The sequence below is a fragment of the Manacus candei genome, unplaced genomic scaffold, assembly GCF_025592945.1.
Source record: "Manacus candei isolate 608988 ecotype Guabito, Panama unplaced genomic scaffold, ASM2559294v1 h1tg000050l, whole genome shotgun sequence".
Lineage (NCBI taxonomy): Eukaryota > Metazoa > Chordata > Aves > Passeriformes > Pipridae > Manacus > Manacus candei.
The window spans coordinates 3,635,384-3,652,558 of NW_026138098.1; the positions used below are offsets into that span (position 1 = coordinate 3,635,384).

At 41.2% G+C, this 17,175-nt stretch overlaps 1 protein-coding gene and 1 long non-coding RNA gene across 4 annotated transcripts in view; one reads left to right on the forward strand and one right to left on the reverse strand.

The window, feature by feature from the left end:
* LOC127477212 (uncharacterized) overlaps window positions 1–17,175 on the forward strand; it is a 629,249-nt gene that overhangs the window by 80,731 nt on the left and 531,343 nt on the right. The window lies entirely within an intron of this gene.
* Window positions 2,439–17,175, reverse strand: part of CHST15 (carbohydrate sulfotransferase 15) — a 68,736-nt gene continuing 53,999 nt past the window's right edge. For all 3 annotated transcript variants that reach the window (XM_051801168.1, XM_051801165.1, XM_051801166.1), the window contains exons 4-8: window positions 15,772–15,918; window positions 11,315–11,471; window positions 7,600–7,756; window positions 4,186–4,333; window positions 2,439–3,063 (exon numbers count right to left, since the gene is read on the reverse strand). In XM_051801168.1, coding sequence (XP_051657128.1) covers window positions 2,873–3,063; window positions 4,186–4,333; window positions 7,600–7,756; window positions 11,315–11,471; window positions 15,772–15,918 — 800 coding nt within the window. In that variant the 3' untranslated portion in view covers window positions 2,439–2,872. The remainder of the gene's footprint in view (window positions 3,064–4,185; window positions 4,334–7,599; window positions 7,757–11,314; window positions 11,472–15,771; window positions 15,919–17,175) is intronic.

Sequence of the window (17,175 nt, forward strand, 5' to 3'; positions counted from 1 at the left end):
CATCACTTGAGGCAGTGTGGTTTTATTTTGTTCCAAGTCACCAGATCAATAGTATCTTTACAATCTGAACTAGAGAGTAATACCCTTACCTCTAAGGTATTAACTATTAATACCTTGACTATTAATTATCTGCTTTTTGATACTTAGTCATGCCACAACCCAACAGTATAAGGTCTCAGTGTGTTAAAATCAGGAGATCATATTTTGGAGCTCATGAAGGAGATGAAGACATAAAAGCAGCCTCACTGAAGACTTCACTTTCAGACTCCTAAAAGAGAACCTGTGGCTGTAGCCCTGTCCCATGTCACTGTGCTGCACAAACCATGATGACACCCAGCACCACCTGCTCTCTGTTCACCTTACCCATGCTCTGGTACGGCTGGTCCCCGCTGTCCACCAGCACACAGGGAACCTTCAACCTTCTTCCTCTGACTCAGAGCAGGGAAAGACCTTGACCTGGCAGGGTGCTGGGTATGATTCAGCCTAAAGCAGAAATTTTGACCACAAAGGATGTTTTGATTCGAATTCTATACAAAGGCAAAGGGCAGAGAGAACCTCCCAGAGAGAACGGGTGGACTGCAGGGATCAGAGCTCAGCACCAGATATCAGTATGATACAAACCAGGGGGTGTGATCTGTTCATGGCATTAATGCTCAGGCTAAATGACAATGGCACATCCATTCATTAGCTTTTAGGGCTGGTAAAATAATGCCATTAGATCATGGTAGTAGTTGACAACTACTGGAAATCTTTGACTATGGCAGATCAGGTTAGGAAGCATCTGCATAGAGTTACCCTGACCACACAGTGCTGGTTCCAAATTAGAGCAGAGCTGGATGAAATCTTTAGTGTAAATAAGCTGTTGATTAAATTTTTTACATCTGTAAACAGTGGCAAATTTATTCTGATTTTCTGTTTCATGCTCCCATGATACTTTTTGTTTGTACTGCTAAAACAGTCCATTCTCAGTTCTCTAACCAATTTTGGTCTGTGAGCATTTCTGAACTAGAACTAATCTGTTCTGGTTGTCTAGAGTACTTCCCCAAATGACTTATTTTAGGCTTTCCAAATCCCAGACTGAATCCTTTTTAAACAGCACATTACCATTTGGCAAAGGACCTAGAAATGGTCTTCTGTTACAAAACATCTCACATGTCATCAATTGTATTCCCGTGTGAAATGTTCAGGATTCATCAAGTTTTCAGCATTAATTCTCAATTTAGAGACACATGAAGTGAATAACACGTCCCCGTGGAGGAGGATGGGGAATAGTCATCCTTAGTATTTGCAAATGTTTTTGTGAATCTGTCAGTAAAACTGTTGTGGAGTCCAACATCAAGGTCAAAAGGATACATGAAGTCAATTAGAGAGGATTCTTTGGGGTTTTGATACCTCTTACCTAGAGAGCAGCTTCATTTGACTCACTCAACACAAACTCAGGGAGGAAATAATGGGTTTATCCCTTGAAAGGAAATTATCAATAGGCAGCATTAATATTTATCTCTTTAAAAAGTCCCTCACAGGTGGGGGCTGGTTCCATCTGCAGGAAGGCTGCAGACTGCAGCTGACAGTGTGTGACAGCTGACCAGGGGTGCTTGTAATCAAATATTGAATTGGTACACATCTCTATACAAATCTGGCCATTTTAGTCAAATAAAAAACTTACACAAAGTCCAGAGTTTTTCTGTAACTTTCAAAATGCTTTTTTTTCTCAGATCTGCATATGTCAACCTCTTTAACTAGATGCAGACATTTTTCCTGAAGAGAGAAACAGACAATGTGCAATTCCTTAGGTAACACAACTTTTCTGTTGAGGATGTAAGATACTGGGCATCCTGAAAATCTATGCTTTTGATGACAAAATTTCATATGGATTTTAAAGTGCATCTCTCTTCTCAGTGGAGAAAACTAATCATGTAGAATCTAGCAGAAATATCCATAAAAGCTCTCCATGACCAGGAATGGACTTTACATAAAGCCTATTAGTGCTTTCTTGGGAAAATATGTGAGTGATATGAACAAAAGATACATATTCATATATACATGAAAAAAATATATAAGGCAATGAATTGGCCTGTTGTTTAGATTTCAGTCACCCAGTCTTACCTGGGTTGTAAAATTTCCTTTTACAAGAAGAGTGGCTAGGAAAGTCCGTTTGACTTGAAGATATAAATTAAACTTGGACATTTATGTGAATGCCATTATCCTTTATCTCTGTTCCAGAATTAAGGAAACAGAAAACTTAGTGTGAGTGAAGACCATTTTAGAACCACAGAATATTCTGAGTTGGAAGGGACCCACAAGGATCTGCAAGTCCAACCCTTATGAATGGCCCATGTGGGGACTGAACCCACGACTTTGGCATTATTAGCACCATGCTCTAACCACCTGAGCTTATCTGGGGGTGAATATATTGACAAAAAGAGACAGAATTTTTGGTTGAATTCAATTAAAAATTTTAATGACTAAATGACATTGATTGATTGATTGATTGATTGAAAAAATGAATGAGTAACATATACTGAAAATGAGATTATAAGCGTAATTGTAGGATGTTGCAGCATCTTAGAGAAGGTTAAACTTCAACACCCCTGTGGAAGAGTGTCAGACATCATCTCTGTCCTTATGCTTTTCCACTCGTTTTCTGGGGTAAAAGAAGTTACAATAGACTGATAAGCAAGATGCTTTCCATTCTCACAGGGAAAATGTGGTATAACTGTTGTGAAATGTGCTGACTGAAGGTGAGAGTCTCAGCTCATCAATCGGCTCCTCTTTGGAATGGGAACAATGTAAATATCCACGCACAAAAATAGAATTTAAAAAAATAAAAACTCCTTTAAGCACTGTATTTGTGGCACGAAATTTACATATTTTATGTCCTCTTCCATAAAAAAGCATCATCAAAAAGAACTTGTGCCAGTTTTGTATTAAAAGGCCTGTAGAAATCCCTTAAAATTGCCTTCGTGGTTGGTAGCATCGGCCCCAGGCTTCTGTCTTCAGGTCGTCTGGTGTTTGATGCAGGACTCTTGGTAATCAGAGCTTCTTGTTTCTCACTTAGAGGTCCTGTGGAAAAACAGAATATTATCTTAAAATATTTCACCAAAAAATGCCCGTGCTAAAGGAGACTAACGACTACATCAGAAGGTTTGCCAGGGGAAGACAAATGTAATTTTTGTTAACAGCAACAATGTTTTGGAATATTGAATACAGGCTTTGATTAGTAAAATAAATCACTATTAGTAATTATGGAAATAATACATTTTCCTCTCCCATTAATTAATCATCTCTATGAAAAGCAGCATAAATCACTTCTGGAGGAAAATATTTGTTTTCAGAAAACAACAACGACATTGAACACAACTTGCCATCCATTTTGGAGCTGCCATTCTTTTCTACTGCTATTTCATTTTATGATGTGAATTAAGGCCATATTCTGTTTGTCTTGAGGGCTGTCAGTGGGCTCAAAGTGGCACACAGGGGTAGTGATGCCCCTATTCCAGGAATAAATGTGCATCAGCAAGATAAAATCCTGCAGACTTTTCCAGCATAAACCATATTCGGGAAGAAGATGCCAAGCTCTTCATCTGTTCAGTCTGCTACACTCAAACTTTCTCATCATCTGGACCAATCTTTGGACCAGACAGACTATTTTTCAGCTGCATTTTCATTCTCTTGCTACTGTCAAATCAACATTGGGCAACATTTTGTCTGCCAGCGTTTCTCCGAGGATTAGCAACAGATGTCTCAATCAACACAGCAAAAACACAACTTCCCCTTCTCCTCGGCTGGGAACACAACCTTTCATCATACTCAGATTTAGATTCTGGGTTGGTAGCACTTCAATTACTTTAAATTGGGTGTGATAACTTTGCATCTACGTAAGGCCCGTGACAAACAAGCTCTGACCGCCTTCAGAAGCAGAACTGGCTTCCATATGGTGAAATAAATCCATACATTCTGAATTATCTGGATTTTTTCCTTGATACTCTCTTATTAAGATCTTCTATCATCAGCCTTTCTATAAGAGTTTGAGAGTTTTAATTTTGCTTGACTCCAGGCAACAAAATCAATGTATCCTTCAAGCCAGATTCCCAGGCTTCTCTTTTGTCTCTTGATGAAACAAAAATGACCTAAAAGAAGGATAATAATGTTTTTTCACACTTAAAACAGCCAGAAGACACCTACCCAGATCCAGGAAGTGGAACACCTTGTGCATGGTGTATCTCATGTTTGATGCATGGTCCTCCAAGCGAAGAACAAGGATTTGATCTTTGTCAAAAACTGTCAGCCAGTCCAAAAGATACACAACATAGAGCCCAACCTGTAACCTTACCTGTAAGAAAAAAAAAAAACAAAAACAAAAAATTAATTCACCTTACGACAGTTTCAGCAGTGAGAAACCAACACTCACCTCTGTCTTCTGAGCAAAAATCCCAGAAATGGAGACACTGACATCAGCCCCTGGGTGAACACCAGTAGAAGGGAAGATGCTTAGTCCTGTTACCTTCTCCAGGCCCTAACTCTGCTTATTCCACCTTGATTTCACCTGATTTCACCTTGTGGTGCCTGGGGACATGGTTTGGTGGCGGGCTTGGTAGTGCTGGGTTACAAGTTGGACTCAACAATCCAAGAGATCTTTTCCAACCTAAACGATTCTATGATTCCATGGTTATCAGCTGCACCAGATCACACTGCCATGAATAGCACAAACATGCTGATTCTCTGCCAGGAATTAGATTTGTGTGCATTTTGCTGCATCCTCTGATTGCAATAATTAGATTGGGGTCTAAGCTGCAGGAGCAGTGGCTGCTCAGCAGCATTAATGGTGCCTTGTCTGAGTGCACAATGAAAGCCCCAGACTATGTCAGACCAGGGATGGGAAAAGGCAGTTTTTCAGCCTGTCCTGCCCTAATCTCTGTTTTTCTTCCCTCCTCAATTTTACATAACAAGTTGAAACACAAAAAGGGTAGCCTGGTATTCTTAATAGTCCAGCTTCCAACTGCATTTATAAATATTTTTTTCTAAATCCTGCCAGGCTCAGAAGAGAGAAACATGAATCCCAAGTCTTAAACATCTTTCATAAAAGAGACTTAATGTCTTCAAGTCACATTACCACAGAACCATTGAAGGCAGACAACAATGTCTTTCACTTCTTATCCTGACCCGTGACCTACACTGATACCTAAATTCCAGTAGAATAAGCCATATTTTGAATCATTCCTAAGTTGTTATTATTATTATCATAATGTGTGATTCTGATGTGCATTTTTGACTGCTGGCAACAATAAGCCTCCATATTTAGCAGGCTTCTTTATATATGTGCTGCACAAGGATTTGAAACATCTTATTTGATTAAAACCTCAGGCTAACATGGGGTAATACTGACAGGGCAGCACTCCAGCCCACAGTCAATGCCTCGTTCCACTGAACACTGGGGTAAACGTGTGACTCAATGGTTTTTTCTTAATGGGTTTTGCTTTTCTTACACCTGGGAGATCAAGGTGAGTGACAGACAAGAGTTGTCTGCATGGTATAGTTTGAAAGTACAGTGCTTTCCCACTTGGGTTTAGAATCCTTTTAAAGCCTTTCACCAGAAAGAGGAATTTTAACTAATATGTCCCTCTAATTCTCAGTTCTCTTAGGATGAGAAAGAACTTTGATTTTCTTCCCTATACAGTGTGTTCTACTGACTTCTTTTTCATTGCTCTTCTTCTGAACCAGATTGTTTCCTTCTCTTTAAAGCTCCAGTGCTTCCCACTATACATCAAAGGCATTACTAGGGTTTCCCAAGCCATTTTCCCAAGCCATTTTCCCCTCCATGAAAGTCCATTTCTGTACTTTCATAAAATTATATGGTCACATAATGGTCAGGTTGGAAGGTACCTTAAAGCTCATCCAGTTCCACCCCCTGCCATGGGCAGGGACACCTTCCACTAGCCCAGGTTGCTCCAAGCCCTGTCCAACCTGGCCTTGGACACTTCCAGGGATGGGGCAGTCACAGCTGCTCTGGGCAGCCTGTGCCAGGGCCCTCACAGTAAAGACTCTTTTCCTAATATCCAGTCTAATCTGTTCTCTTTCAGGTTGAAGCCATTTCCCCTCTCCTCTCACTCCAGGCCCTTCTTAACAGTCCTTATCCACCTTCCATGTAGCTCCCTCCTTGTACTGGAAGGTCACAATCAGGATCACCCTGGCTAAGAATGCCTTTCTCTGGGTAATATGCTTTCCACTGATTCTAAGTGAGGATAAGCTGGCAAACACCCCTTTTTCACAGTTAACATCTATCAGCAGCCATGATGTCTGTGACACCTCTCGTTTCTGAAATATATTAACAAATTGCAAAACAATTCTTTTCTGGCATAGTCATGGAATTAACAAACTAATGAGCTCACCGGGGAAAACAATTCTTACTTTTTCAACACACAGCAAACTACAAACTTAACAGATTTGGAAACCTGGCTGAAGAAGAAACTAAAAGAGGCCATTGAGGAACACAGTGAGCATTTGGGTTTTATTATGAACACCTGCTTGTGGCTTTGTGGAAAGAAGCCTCTTCTGCTCACTTCCAAAAGCACCTTCTTCAGAGGACTGCCTAAGACAACAAATAAAGATTGGCTCTGCACTCTGAGGAGGAAGATAAGAGGAAAATCCTTTCCTCCTGGTTCTCTCTCTGCCTTTCTCTGAACGCATTTGTGCAAGCAGATGGCTGGAAAATACAGTGAGATTGGCCAGCAGCAACTGGTGTCAGTCCCGGAGGCTGCAATCAGAGAGGAGAGGCTCCACTCCACCTGCCAAGGTAAGCAAGAGGAATGTCCTCTTTGCCCAACTGCTGCGGGGCTCCAGCCTGTGCAAGACACTCTTTTACTGCTATTTTATCATGTGGAGGAGGCAATAACTTCAGCCCAGAGGCAAAGGAGGGAACTATTCCCCCTGAATCCTTTACAGCCTGAACAAATAAAAGAGGATTGAATGGCAAACTGGCCAGATGTGATATTTCAAGTCAATCTCTTCCGTATTATTCTTCACCCTCAAGCAAATCTGATGTCAGCTCTACACTAAAACTGTGAATTTTGGAATCCTGAGCCTGTAATACTTATCCATTTCCTTGCCAGCAGTTTCTGTGTGTCCTTTTATCATTTTCGGATGTGCACAACTTAAAAAAAAAAAAAAAATTTAGCTAGTTATTGGTAGCCTTTTTTTGAGAATTATGCTCCACATAATTCATTTCGATTTTGGGGCAATTTGGTACCACAAAGATCCTTGCCAGAGCTACTTTTTGGAAACATCTGCAGAAAGCTTACACATTAAACTGCAATCTTCACTAAATGTGCTCTCCATACGCTCGCACAATAGAAAGACTGTATTATTACTGCTGGCATTCAGCAGAGAACAGGCTGAGGAGACAGCTGAGCCTCCACACCAGCTTTTACATGCTTATATATATATTTTGACTATCTGCTTTACAAATGAAAAGGGGAAGAAATTTGATTTCTTGCCGCTTCTTTGCACAGTACTTTGGTACCTTACTAATTTTGGTACCTTAACCTTGACCCCGGGTACCAATAAACAAGCAAAGAATCAAATGCTCTTGGAGATACATACAGGCATGGCGTTGTTCAGGGTGTTGTTGTAGACACAGGCTCGCAGTGAGTAGTCCAGCACACAACCCTCAAAGAGCTGCAGGGATTCTGCCACTTTTTCATGGAAATCTTCCGCGGATTTATTGGCACTGGCAAAGTACAGATAATCGGAGTACAACCTGCAGAGGGGAAAACCTGTCAGTGAGTGACTGAGGACAGGAAGGGTTTATTTACATGACAACAGCAATGAGTTACATGACCTGCCTTACACACCCTGTTCATCCGGGGACGCCTTTTCTATTAATTTTATTGGGTTTTAGCTCAGAGTAACATCCACTTCAGGCAATTTTTAACAGCATCCTCACTTTCAAAGTCAGCATCCCTGAAGACCTGACCCTAGTGATTGTGGGAGCCGATATTTTCTCCTGAAGGTAGATTTTTTAAAAGTATAGACTTTAAATTCGTGTTCTCCATGAACAGTAGAACTGGTCTCTGCTGATGTTGGTGCCCCTCTGTACTTGGTGCTCCCCACTGCCATGGACAGGAACAGCCCTTTTCTCAAAAGCTTAAAGTTGGTTTCAAAACCAACAGAGGAATGGGATGGGTTAGAAAGAGTAATTTTTTATATAATTACCAAGCTAACTACCATCAACAGCAAGAAAGAGTCCAGATTTCATAGTTTTTACAGGAAGCTCCACCTCCAATCCTACATTGCCTTTCCATCAAAAACTTCCAATTTACAGCATTCCATCTCTTGATTCCTATGTTTTTTTAAGCTGAAATACTGCATGTAGGTGAATGGTTCCCATCTGTGCTACAGTCCATAGTGCTGCATTCCCCAAACACTTCCAGCTTTGAGGACAGCAGGACATGGGGCATGTTCAGCTCTGAGCAAAAGCCACCAGCAACAGGAATTTCTCTAAGTTACAGCAGAAGAGCATCCCCTCACTGCACATTTTTAGCACAAGGTTTAAAATTGCTTAAAAAAGATTATCTAATTTCAAATTCCTTCGGGGCGGGGGGGGAGGGGGGGGAGGGTGGTGGTGGTGAAATAACCCAAAACCTACAGGCAAGGAAAATATCAACTTTATCATTAACCCCTGAAACCTTGAGTAAGCTTTTCCAAGGTAAACATGGTTCAAAGAGAAAAAGGAAATTCTCCTACGTGGCTTAAATATTAGATCTGCTGAACATGATATTTTAACTTTTGTATTTAGAGTTAGAAACTATGACCAGAACCCCAACACTACCACAGGATTTTGAAGACAATTTTGTAACACTTGAGACAGACTCACTTCCTCAGGTGTGTTTGCAGCACAGATATGATGCCTCCATAGTACTCACCTCTCGACAAAATTCCAAAAATCCTAGATATCTTTCAGCCTTTTTGAAAAAAACACAGGCATTTATTGCTGCAGTAACCCTTTGTATTGTCTTTATTTATTCTTTAACTTCCCTAGATTTCCACAGGTACTTAAAAATACATCATTTAATTTAGAAAGTTTAGGCCCTAATCCAGCAAAGCACTTAAGCACAGGAATAGCCCCTCTGCACTCATTATTTATGTCAGCAAAAACGGGACTTTAACTCCCATATGAAACAAATGGAGACTCTATATTAATTCAAAAAAGGAGAAGGGGAGAAGCTGAGGGACCAAGTCAACTGACTTTAACTAAATTAGGCACACAACAGCACCTCCTGCTTGTAGAAAAGTGTGTGCCTCGAGACTCAGGCTTGCCCAGCTTGTCCCAGGGAGGGGGGATTGACTGCTCTCAGCAGAGCAGGTGAAAGGCTTCTTGCTGGGGGAAATCAGCCAGCAGGCATCGTGTACAGCATGGCCCTGGCTGCAATTTTCTTTAAAAGCTTTAATATGAATGCTTAGTATTTCTGATCACCCATTAAAATAAATGCATCGTTTTAAAGACTTGCTGACATCTTATGAAAAACTACGTTCTTGAAGACAAGTTCTCCCTCTGCAGGGCAGTTGAGGCTTTCTTCCCGTTTTCCTTTTTCTTTTCTTTCCATCTGTTTTTAATTCTGGGGACATCTACCTGGAAATAAAACCTTCTCAGATTAAGATTTCAGCTGTTCCACCTACTTGAAGTCCTTACCCTCCACGACTACCCATCACAATGAAATAAGGATGCCATTGACATCCACCATCAGAAACCTTGATGTCCACCAAATATCCCCTGCTGGGGGAAAGGCCTGACCCTGTGCAGGTTAGATCAGAGCCTGTCCCAGCCCCATGTCCTGCTGGCTACTGCAGAGAACCTGCCCCACTGCCCAGCATCACCGATGGATGCCCACTGCCCCTTCTGCCACGGCTGCTTTTGCTCCTGCAGTCCAGAGGAGCTGCCAGCAACTTAGGGAATTGTAAACAAAAAGGAACCAATTTATCATAAATACAGAAATGGAGATGGAGCTGACTTTTCCTCTCACCCCTATTAAAGCTGGCAAAGAGCTACACCCACATTACAGAGCAATCAGGGAGTTTGTGGGGAATTTACGTGAGGAAGGCACTTCAGCTAGTTCTCTTGCATAAAATTACCATCTGTTAAATCCTGAGGTCAGGAGATGCCATTAAAGTTGAGAGCTGTATTTGCTGGTATAGGAGCTGGAAAGCATTCCCACACCTCTGCCTGTCACCAGCAGAAAAGGGAAAGCTTGTCAGGAAGCACCATCCCTTCCCACTCCAAGTCACTCTGGGCAGCTACTGCACAAACACCCTGTGTCTGCTCTTCTCCCACTGCCACCAGGGCCTGGTCCTCACCATCATCTGCATCTCCTTCCTTTGAGTTTTCTAGAAAACCCCTTTTCTGAGGCTTTGCCCTTGGGCACTGAAGCCCCAAGTATCCCCAATATCCCTATGAAGCTACAGAGAAAAGGAATTTACACCCCCTTGGGTCTGATCCTTTTGGACTCTGCCTCCATCCCCTCCACCCTCCCCACTACCCTCATCATTATTGTCCTTCTTTAGAGGACACAGTGGCAAGAAATACCCCAGAAATCTGGAGGAAGACTGGAGAGAAAAACTGAAGTCCAAGAGAAAGCTGGGCATTCCTGGTTAACATGACTCCATCATGTCCCTCAAAACAGCCATTCCTTGGCAAAAGCAGGGCCCTCTTCCTGCAAACAAAGTCAGGAAGACCAAAGGTGAACTCCTGAGTAGCTGTTGGATGTACAGGCTAAAACTGCCCAGTGAATCTTTACATGAGTGTTACACCAAGCATTTTTAAGACTTAATAAAATTTTGTATCATTTGCTGACTCTGGAGATATTTCACCATTATTAATCACCATTATTTAATCATTTTGAACAGCAAGCCCCATGAAAACATAAACTTCATTACTGAAATGAATTTAAACATTTCAAAGGACCACTTATGCTGAGACCTGTAGATGCAGTGCCCTCCTCAGCCAAGTGAGCCCTGTTGAGAACCAGGGAATCTTCACTCAGGCATTTGGCAACCTAGAAATTCTTTTTTTCAGAGCAGCTCAGGTATCCATGCATGGCACTCATGGCACTCACATTCACATGCTTCTCCTTAAAACGTTATCACAACTACATGTGCCAAAATACACAGAATAAAACCCCTTGGCATCTCTTATCACAAGCCAAGCAGCTCTCTCAACCACCACGTGAATGTGTCCTTGCATCCAGGAGAGCAAGAGGGAATAAAATTATTATAAGAAGAAAATTTTCTTACACACTTCAGCAACGTGATCCTTGCTCACCTTTCAACAGGGTCTCTCAGCATGATGATAAGTTTGGCATTCGGTTGGAAGGCATGAATAAAATCCTGGATTAAGAAGGGAGGTTCTCCATCAGTACTGTTGTCATAAAAGAAAATCCAAGCGTTGTTGTCCCACATTGTCGAGGCACTGGCCTCCCCTGGAAGTAAAAAGCATTTCTGCTGGTAACTCACTTCATTCTTTGCACTGGAGTACAAATTGGCTGAATTTGGAATCGGATCAAAATTGACTCTATGAATTTCAGCGTATCTTAGTCCTTGCAAATTGATCTGGCCAATGCTCCCCAGAGCCAGGGCAATCCCACTGCCGTGTACTTTTGGCAATGCAGGGATGGTTAAGGCAGGTCTTATGGAATCCCACCTGACATATTACTGTCCATAACCACACTGCTTCCTGCTGGTGATTAACACATGCAAATATATTTAGTCTGGGCTGCAATAGACTGCTCGAGGTTTTAGCACAATCTCCAGTGAGGAATCACAGAATGGTTGGGGTTGGAAGGGACCTTAAAGATCATCTCGTTCCACCCCCTGCCACGAAAACCACCACTCCTGTTGATCAACAGTGTTGAAAACATAATCAGGAAAATCAGTGGAATTCAAAATTTCACAGGAAATATTTTAAAAGCAGCTGAATTATGTATTTGAGCTTTTAAATATTTGATAAGAATAATTAAATATAAGACTTATTAATTTATATTATTATAATTTATTAATGTGAAATAAGTCAACTATTTACTATTAGACAAGAGGTGTATAGAATAAGTAGCATATTTGGTTAAATGCTAGATTGTGATATCCTTGGTGTCTGAAGAAGCTCATTCTGGATGCAATGCTGCAGGGAGAAACCCAGTCAGTAACATCTCTGCCAGAATGAGATAGATGATGCTTCAGCTGCTAAATAAATGATCTGATAGGGTGTTTTGAATTTTGTAATCTTCCCTGTCTTTTTAAGTAATACTGGCATTTATGTGGCACACTACTCTTTAATAAAACATATATGGAAGCTTTTTGGAAACTTCCACTCTCTGACAGTCTAAGGAGAGCTAATTCTCGTTAATGAGCTTTTTCAAATCAAAAGGAATGAGGTGAAAAAATAACAATGTGGTAGGCTCATGGACTTGCACATGATTTCCCTTTTTCTTCTTTCCTCTGCTGGGAAAGTCCAATAGAGATTTTAAAAGATGGTCAAAACACAACACGAGAAAGGTACTGGCTCCAAACTTCAGCTTAACATAATGTGATTCATTAATAAAGTCTGGTAGTTGTTAGAAAACACATTAATCTTCTGTCATGTTCATTTTGCCTCTCTTCAGAAGGAGGTGATCAGGTCCATTGGCTAAACCTGGGTGTCCACAACAGCTCTGCTTTTCCATTCTAAATTAATTAGCCAAAAGCACTGCCTAATCATCAGTGGGCTTTGCCTTGTCAATTAAAACTCAATTAGCCCAGCTCCCACGCTGGGTGAAGCAGAAACACAAAAGATTAAATATAAGGCCAGGGCTGAGACAGCTGTACCACAAAAACATCAGGCAGCTCCTTCTGAGCTGTCAGGAGATGGCAAAATGCAAACAGGCACGAGCACTTGCAGGCAGGGATTTACAGGATAGTGCACTCCAGGGATCAGAGCGACCTTGGGAAGTCCCTGCTATGTCTCTGTGACAGAATTGGCTGGACTTAGACTGCTCCATCACAGGTGTTTGCCTAAATCATTCCAAAGTAGTTAAAGTCTCTGATCTCAGCAGGCCACCTATTCCTCTCCAAATAGATTTTCAGATCTTCCTTCGTATTTCTTTGCCCTGTTCTCTGATCACGTTTGATGTTCTACTGGATTTATCCCAATTAGCTCATGCAGAGTTTCCAAACCTAAGAACACCTGCTCACACATGTGCTGTGTGAACTAAAAAACCCCAGTGCATTTACACATAAAGGGACAGATTCTCTTAACATCACAGCCCACACTGCACAGAAATGGTGTCAGCTGGATCAGCTGCCACCACCACAAATCTGCAGGCAGCACATCTGCAGACCATGGAATCATTAAGGTTGGAAAAGACCTCCAAGATTATCAAGTCCAACCCAAGATCACAGGCACACAACCACATCATGCTAAAGCATTAACAGGGACTCAAGGTGTTCCTCTAATGCATCAGCCCAGGATAGCCTGGGCTCAAGAGAGCAAATCTTCCCACAAGATGGCTGTCAAGAATTAAATGGGGGGGGGAGGAGGGGGAATATATATATTAAAAAAAACTAAATCATTCTGGTCTCTGCTGACTCTTATAATTTTAATTTTCTGAAACAGCCAAAAAAAAATATTCCTGACAATCTGACAGTGTTCCTTTCTGGTTTCTAATACAGACTTAATATCTGTAAACAGAACAGGCCATACTAAACATGAGATAAATTAAACACCAACAATTAACTACGTTAAATTACTCCAGTGCAACCAAAATTTCTTATTTTTTTTATGGACTTAAAGAATTGCCTAAAGAATTGCCTATTAAGTTGCCTAAAGACAGTATGTATAACCTCCTTATTCAGTCATTAATGGATTAACGTCATACTGTGTTTTCACAAGTCATTCCTCTGAATTTATCATATTAATGATCCCAAATAAACAAGTCTTGCTCTGCACGCCTCAGGCTGGATCGGCCCTGTCCTCTCTGCTCCATCTCTAAGCAGATGTTGGGGTTTTATTTTGGAAAATGCAATTATTACCCACTATGTGTAACATCCAAAGAAGCTTAACTTTTCAAAATAATGTAACATGATGAACTACTGAAATGCTTACAGTCTTAATTCGATTTCTTTGTAGCCATCTGAAATAAGAAAAGGAAGATTCTAAGCAAAACTGATATTCATACAGATCCATTTTAGGCCAGCTGGCTTTGTTTTGTTTTTTTTTTACCAAGGTCATAAAAGGCTGCCTTAATGAGTATAATCATTCAAGATTTTTCCTGTAAACTTAATAAGAAAAGGGAACAGAACCTTAATGAAACCAGAAATGAGACCACGGGAAAGAGAAACACAAAGTGAACTCTAGAAAAAGCTGCAACAGGAGGTAAGTAATCAAAGATGTACATTGCCAATTAGATTAGTGAATTTAATTAGTATAAGCACTTCATCCATGAAAGGACTGGAGATATTGTAAGTAGGAGGAAAATCTGCAGATGTCCTTGATGGCAACATCTCTTAAGACCCCATTTTGCAAACGTTGCTCAATGTTGACTATGTCATAAAGGGAATGATCAACTTAAAAGGAGGCTGGGGAAGTACTGAGCAAATGGGACTGCAGCCAAGTCTCTGGTTTAAACAAGCCACCATCACCACCTCATCAAGGAAGCAATAGGTTAAACTTAATTGGTTATAACGAGACCAAAACCCCAATAGTTCTGAGGGCAGGCAGCAAAAATCTTGTCTCTATCTTCTGTAGAATACTGACTTCAAGCCTATTGAAAAGTCTTTTATCAACAGGGAGCTGCCACTTGCCCAACTAATATTTTCATGGAATGTATCTGGTTTCCCTGGGAAATGTTGAGGTGACAGAGTAAGACTGGTAAAACTCTCATATCCTCAAGTTTTCTGGGTTTAGGAAGTGACAAAAGCAGAGTTTAGAAGTTTCTGGAGTTCCTCGTGGGCACTGTAAACTAATATCCCACAGACAATGGTGGATGAGCCCACTGGGTGTCATGGAAGGCAGTCCAAGGATCCTTCCCTAGAGCCCAGTGCTAACCGCAGACTTTTCACAAGGTGCAAGACAACAGCACTTCTAGGCCATTTGTAATGGTAATTAGGGTAATTTAATTTTAATATCCATTAATATTATATCAATATCTTATGTTAGAGCTTAAAAAGAGCCACTTGGAGCTATCGGATCAGATGCAGGATTTCAGCAGCACCCACTGGGTGTCATAATACCACAGTTAGTGTGTTATCCAGGCAATTACTACAGCAATTGGACATGAAGCTACAATTCCATCACTAAAGGCAAATGTCTTATAACTGTATTTAAAAGCCACATAGATGAGGCACTTGGGGACGTGGTTCAGTGGTGGCCTTGGCAGTGCTGAGTTAATGGATGGACTCGATAATCTCAGAGGGCTTTTTCAACCAAAATGATTCTATGAAAACAAAATGAAAACTGTGTTTGAAGGAGTGACCAAGGTCATTCTCATTCTTAAAAAAAAAACAAACACATTAATTAAATGCCGATGTTCATCAGACATCGGGTAATTGCTCTGGCATTTTCTAAAGATAATCACAACCTTTTAACTAAGCGAGTAACCACCCTCCAGGAAAAGACAAAAGAAAGCCAAAGTCGGGGGCTCTGTGCTGAGAACCATTCACATGTGGGAGAACACCCCTCTCATGCCTCAGCTCTGAACTCTGCCAGTGTGGAGGCACAGAGATGCATTTCAGAGGCTGTGTTTGCCCTACCAATGATGATGTTGTTCATCTTGCCACGCTCCCTCACTGCCTCACTCTGCAGCACGCTCTGAATCTGATGTGCTGCCAGGTCAAACAGATCAAGGTAATCTTCCACCGGGTAGCGGTCGTGAAATCCATCCCTCAGACGGATGATTCCTGAAAAACAGCAAAAAAAAAAAAAATAGAATTAAAAACAACAATAATAACAACAGCAGGGCAAGATTAACCACTGGTGCAAGCCAAGATAGATTCATGGACATGGCTGGCCCTGAGCCAGCCAACATCAGCACAAAATTACACCGATGAAGTGCAACCCTCAGACAAAAGTGCCAATAATGAAGTAGCTGAGATTCGAGATACTCTGTGATTACACCATAAATTCACAGTGATAGGAAGTATTTTAAGTGTTCTGCTTTATAGTTCCTGCATGAATAGCTTGCATTTATTTTCTTCTAAATTTAGCTTTTGGAATGAATATGAAAGATAAGATCCTACTTTCCTTTGCACCAATATAAATTGAAGTAATATTGGAACTCCCACTAGATTTACTGTTTTGAGAATGAGAACAGGCGCTGATGCCAAATATGCAAATAAACACACACTGGGAAATCATTCATGTTTTTTTCTTTCACAGGTATGAAAATAAAACTCCATGGTGGTGTCTTATTTTTATCCTCTCCTTCTCTACACTTCAGGGTGTGTTCAGTATTCAGCCTTCTCTCCACATCTCAACATCTTCAGCCACATCTGTGATTTTTATACTCTTCTTTCCACTCCTGTTTCCAAATCTAGTCTCACTTCTCCACTTGCTGTGCGTCCTCCCCACACAGGAATTCTCAGCTCTCCCTTTCTTGTTCCCACAAGGCCAATAATTATCAATTATGCGAGAGCAAAGCTCAGCAAGGGAGTTCTTTTGTCCATTCCCTCTGATTTTCCCCTTTAGGAAAGTGGGATTTAATGAGGGTAGGAGAAAGTTCAACAGTGTATTTTGACTTGTTTCGAGGGTAAAAAAAAAAAGTGCAAGCGTGGTGCTACAGACAGCCTTGGTTTGTTGCCACCCCACTCCTGGGAATAGAAACAATGGCAAGGAGCCAGGAAAGAGGAACAGTCAAGCTGGGACAAAGTCCTGTGGAGCATCAACCACCCCAGCAGAAGGGGAAAGCGGTGATTTGCAAAATGGGGCCTCCCCGGAGGCCTGTTAAACTTCAGCTGAAATTAGTCAGTCTCATAAAACTCCACTGAATCAGAGGATGCCATTGAACAAAGAGACTTTCTTGTCCAGAGTAAGTGTTAGAAACCAAACCAAGTTAATAGCCAGGAGCATAGGAGTCATATCCACTCACTGGCTCACAAAGGCGGCCGTCTCAGTTTCACTTGTTAGTGTATTTGTCATATTCTCTGTTTTGGTTGGGT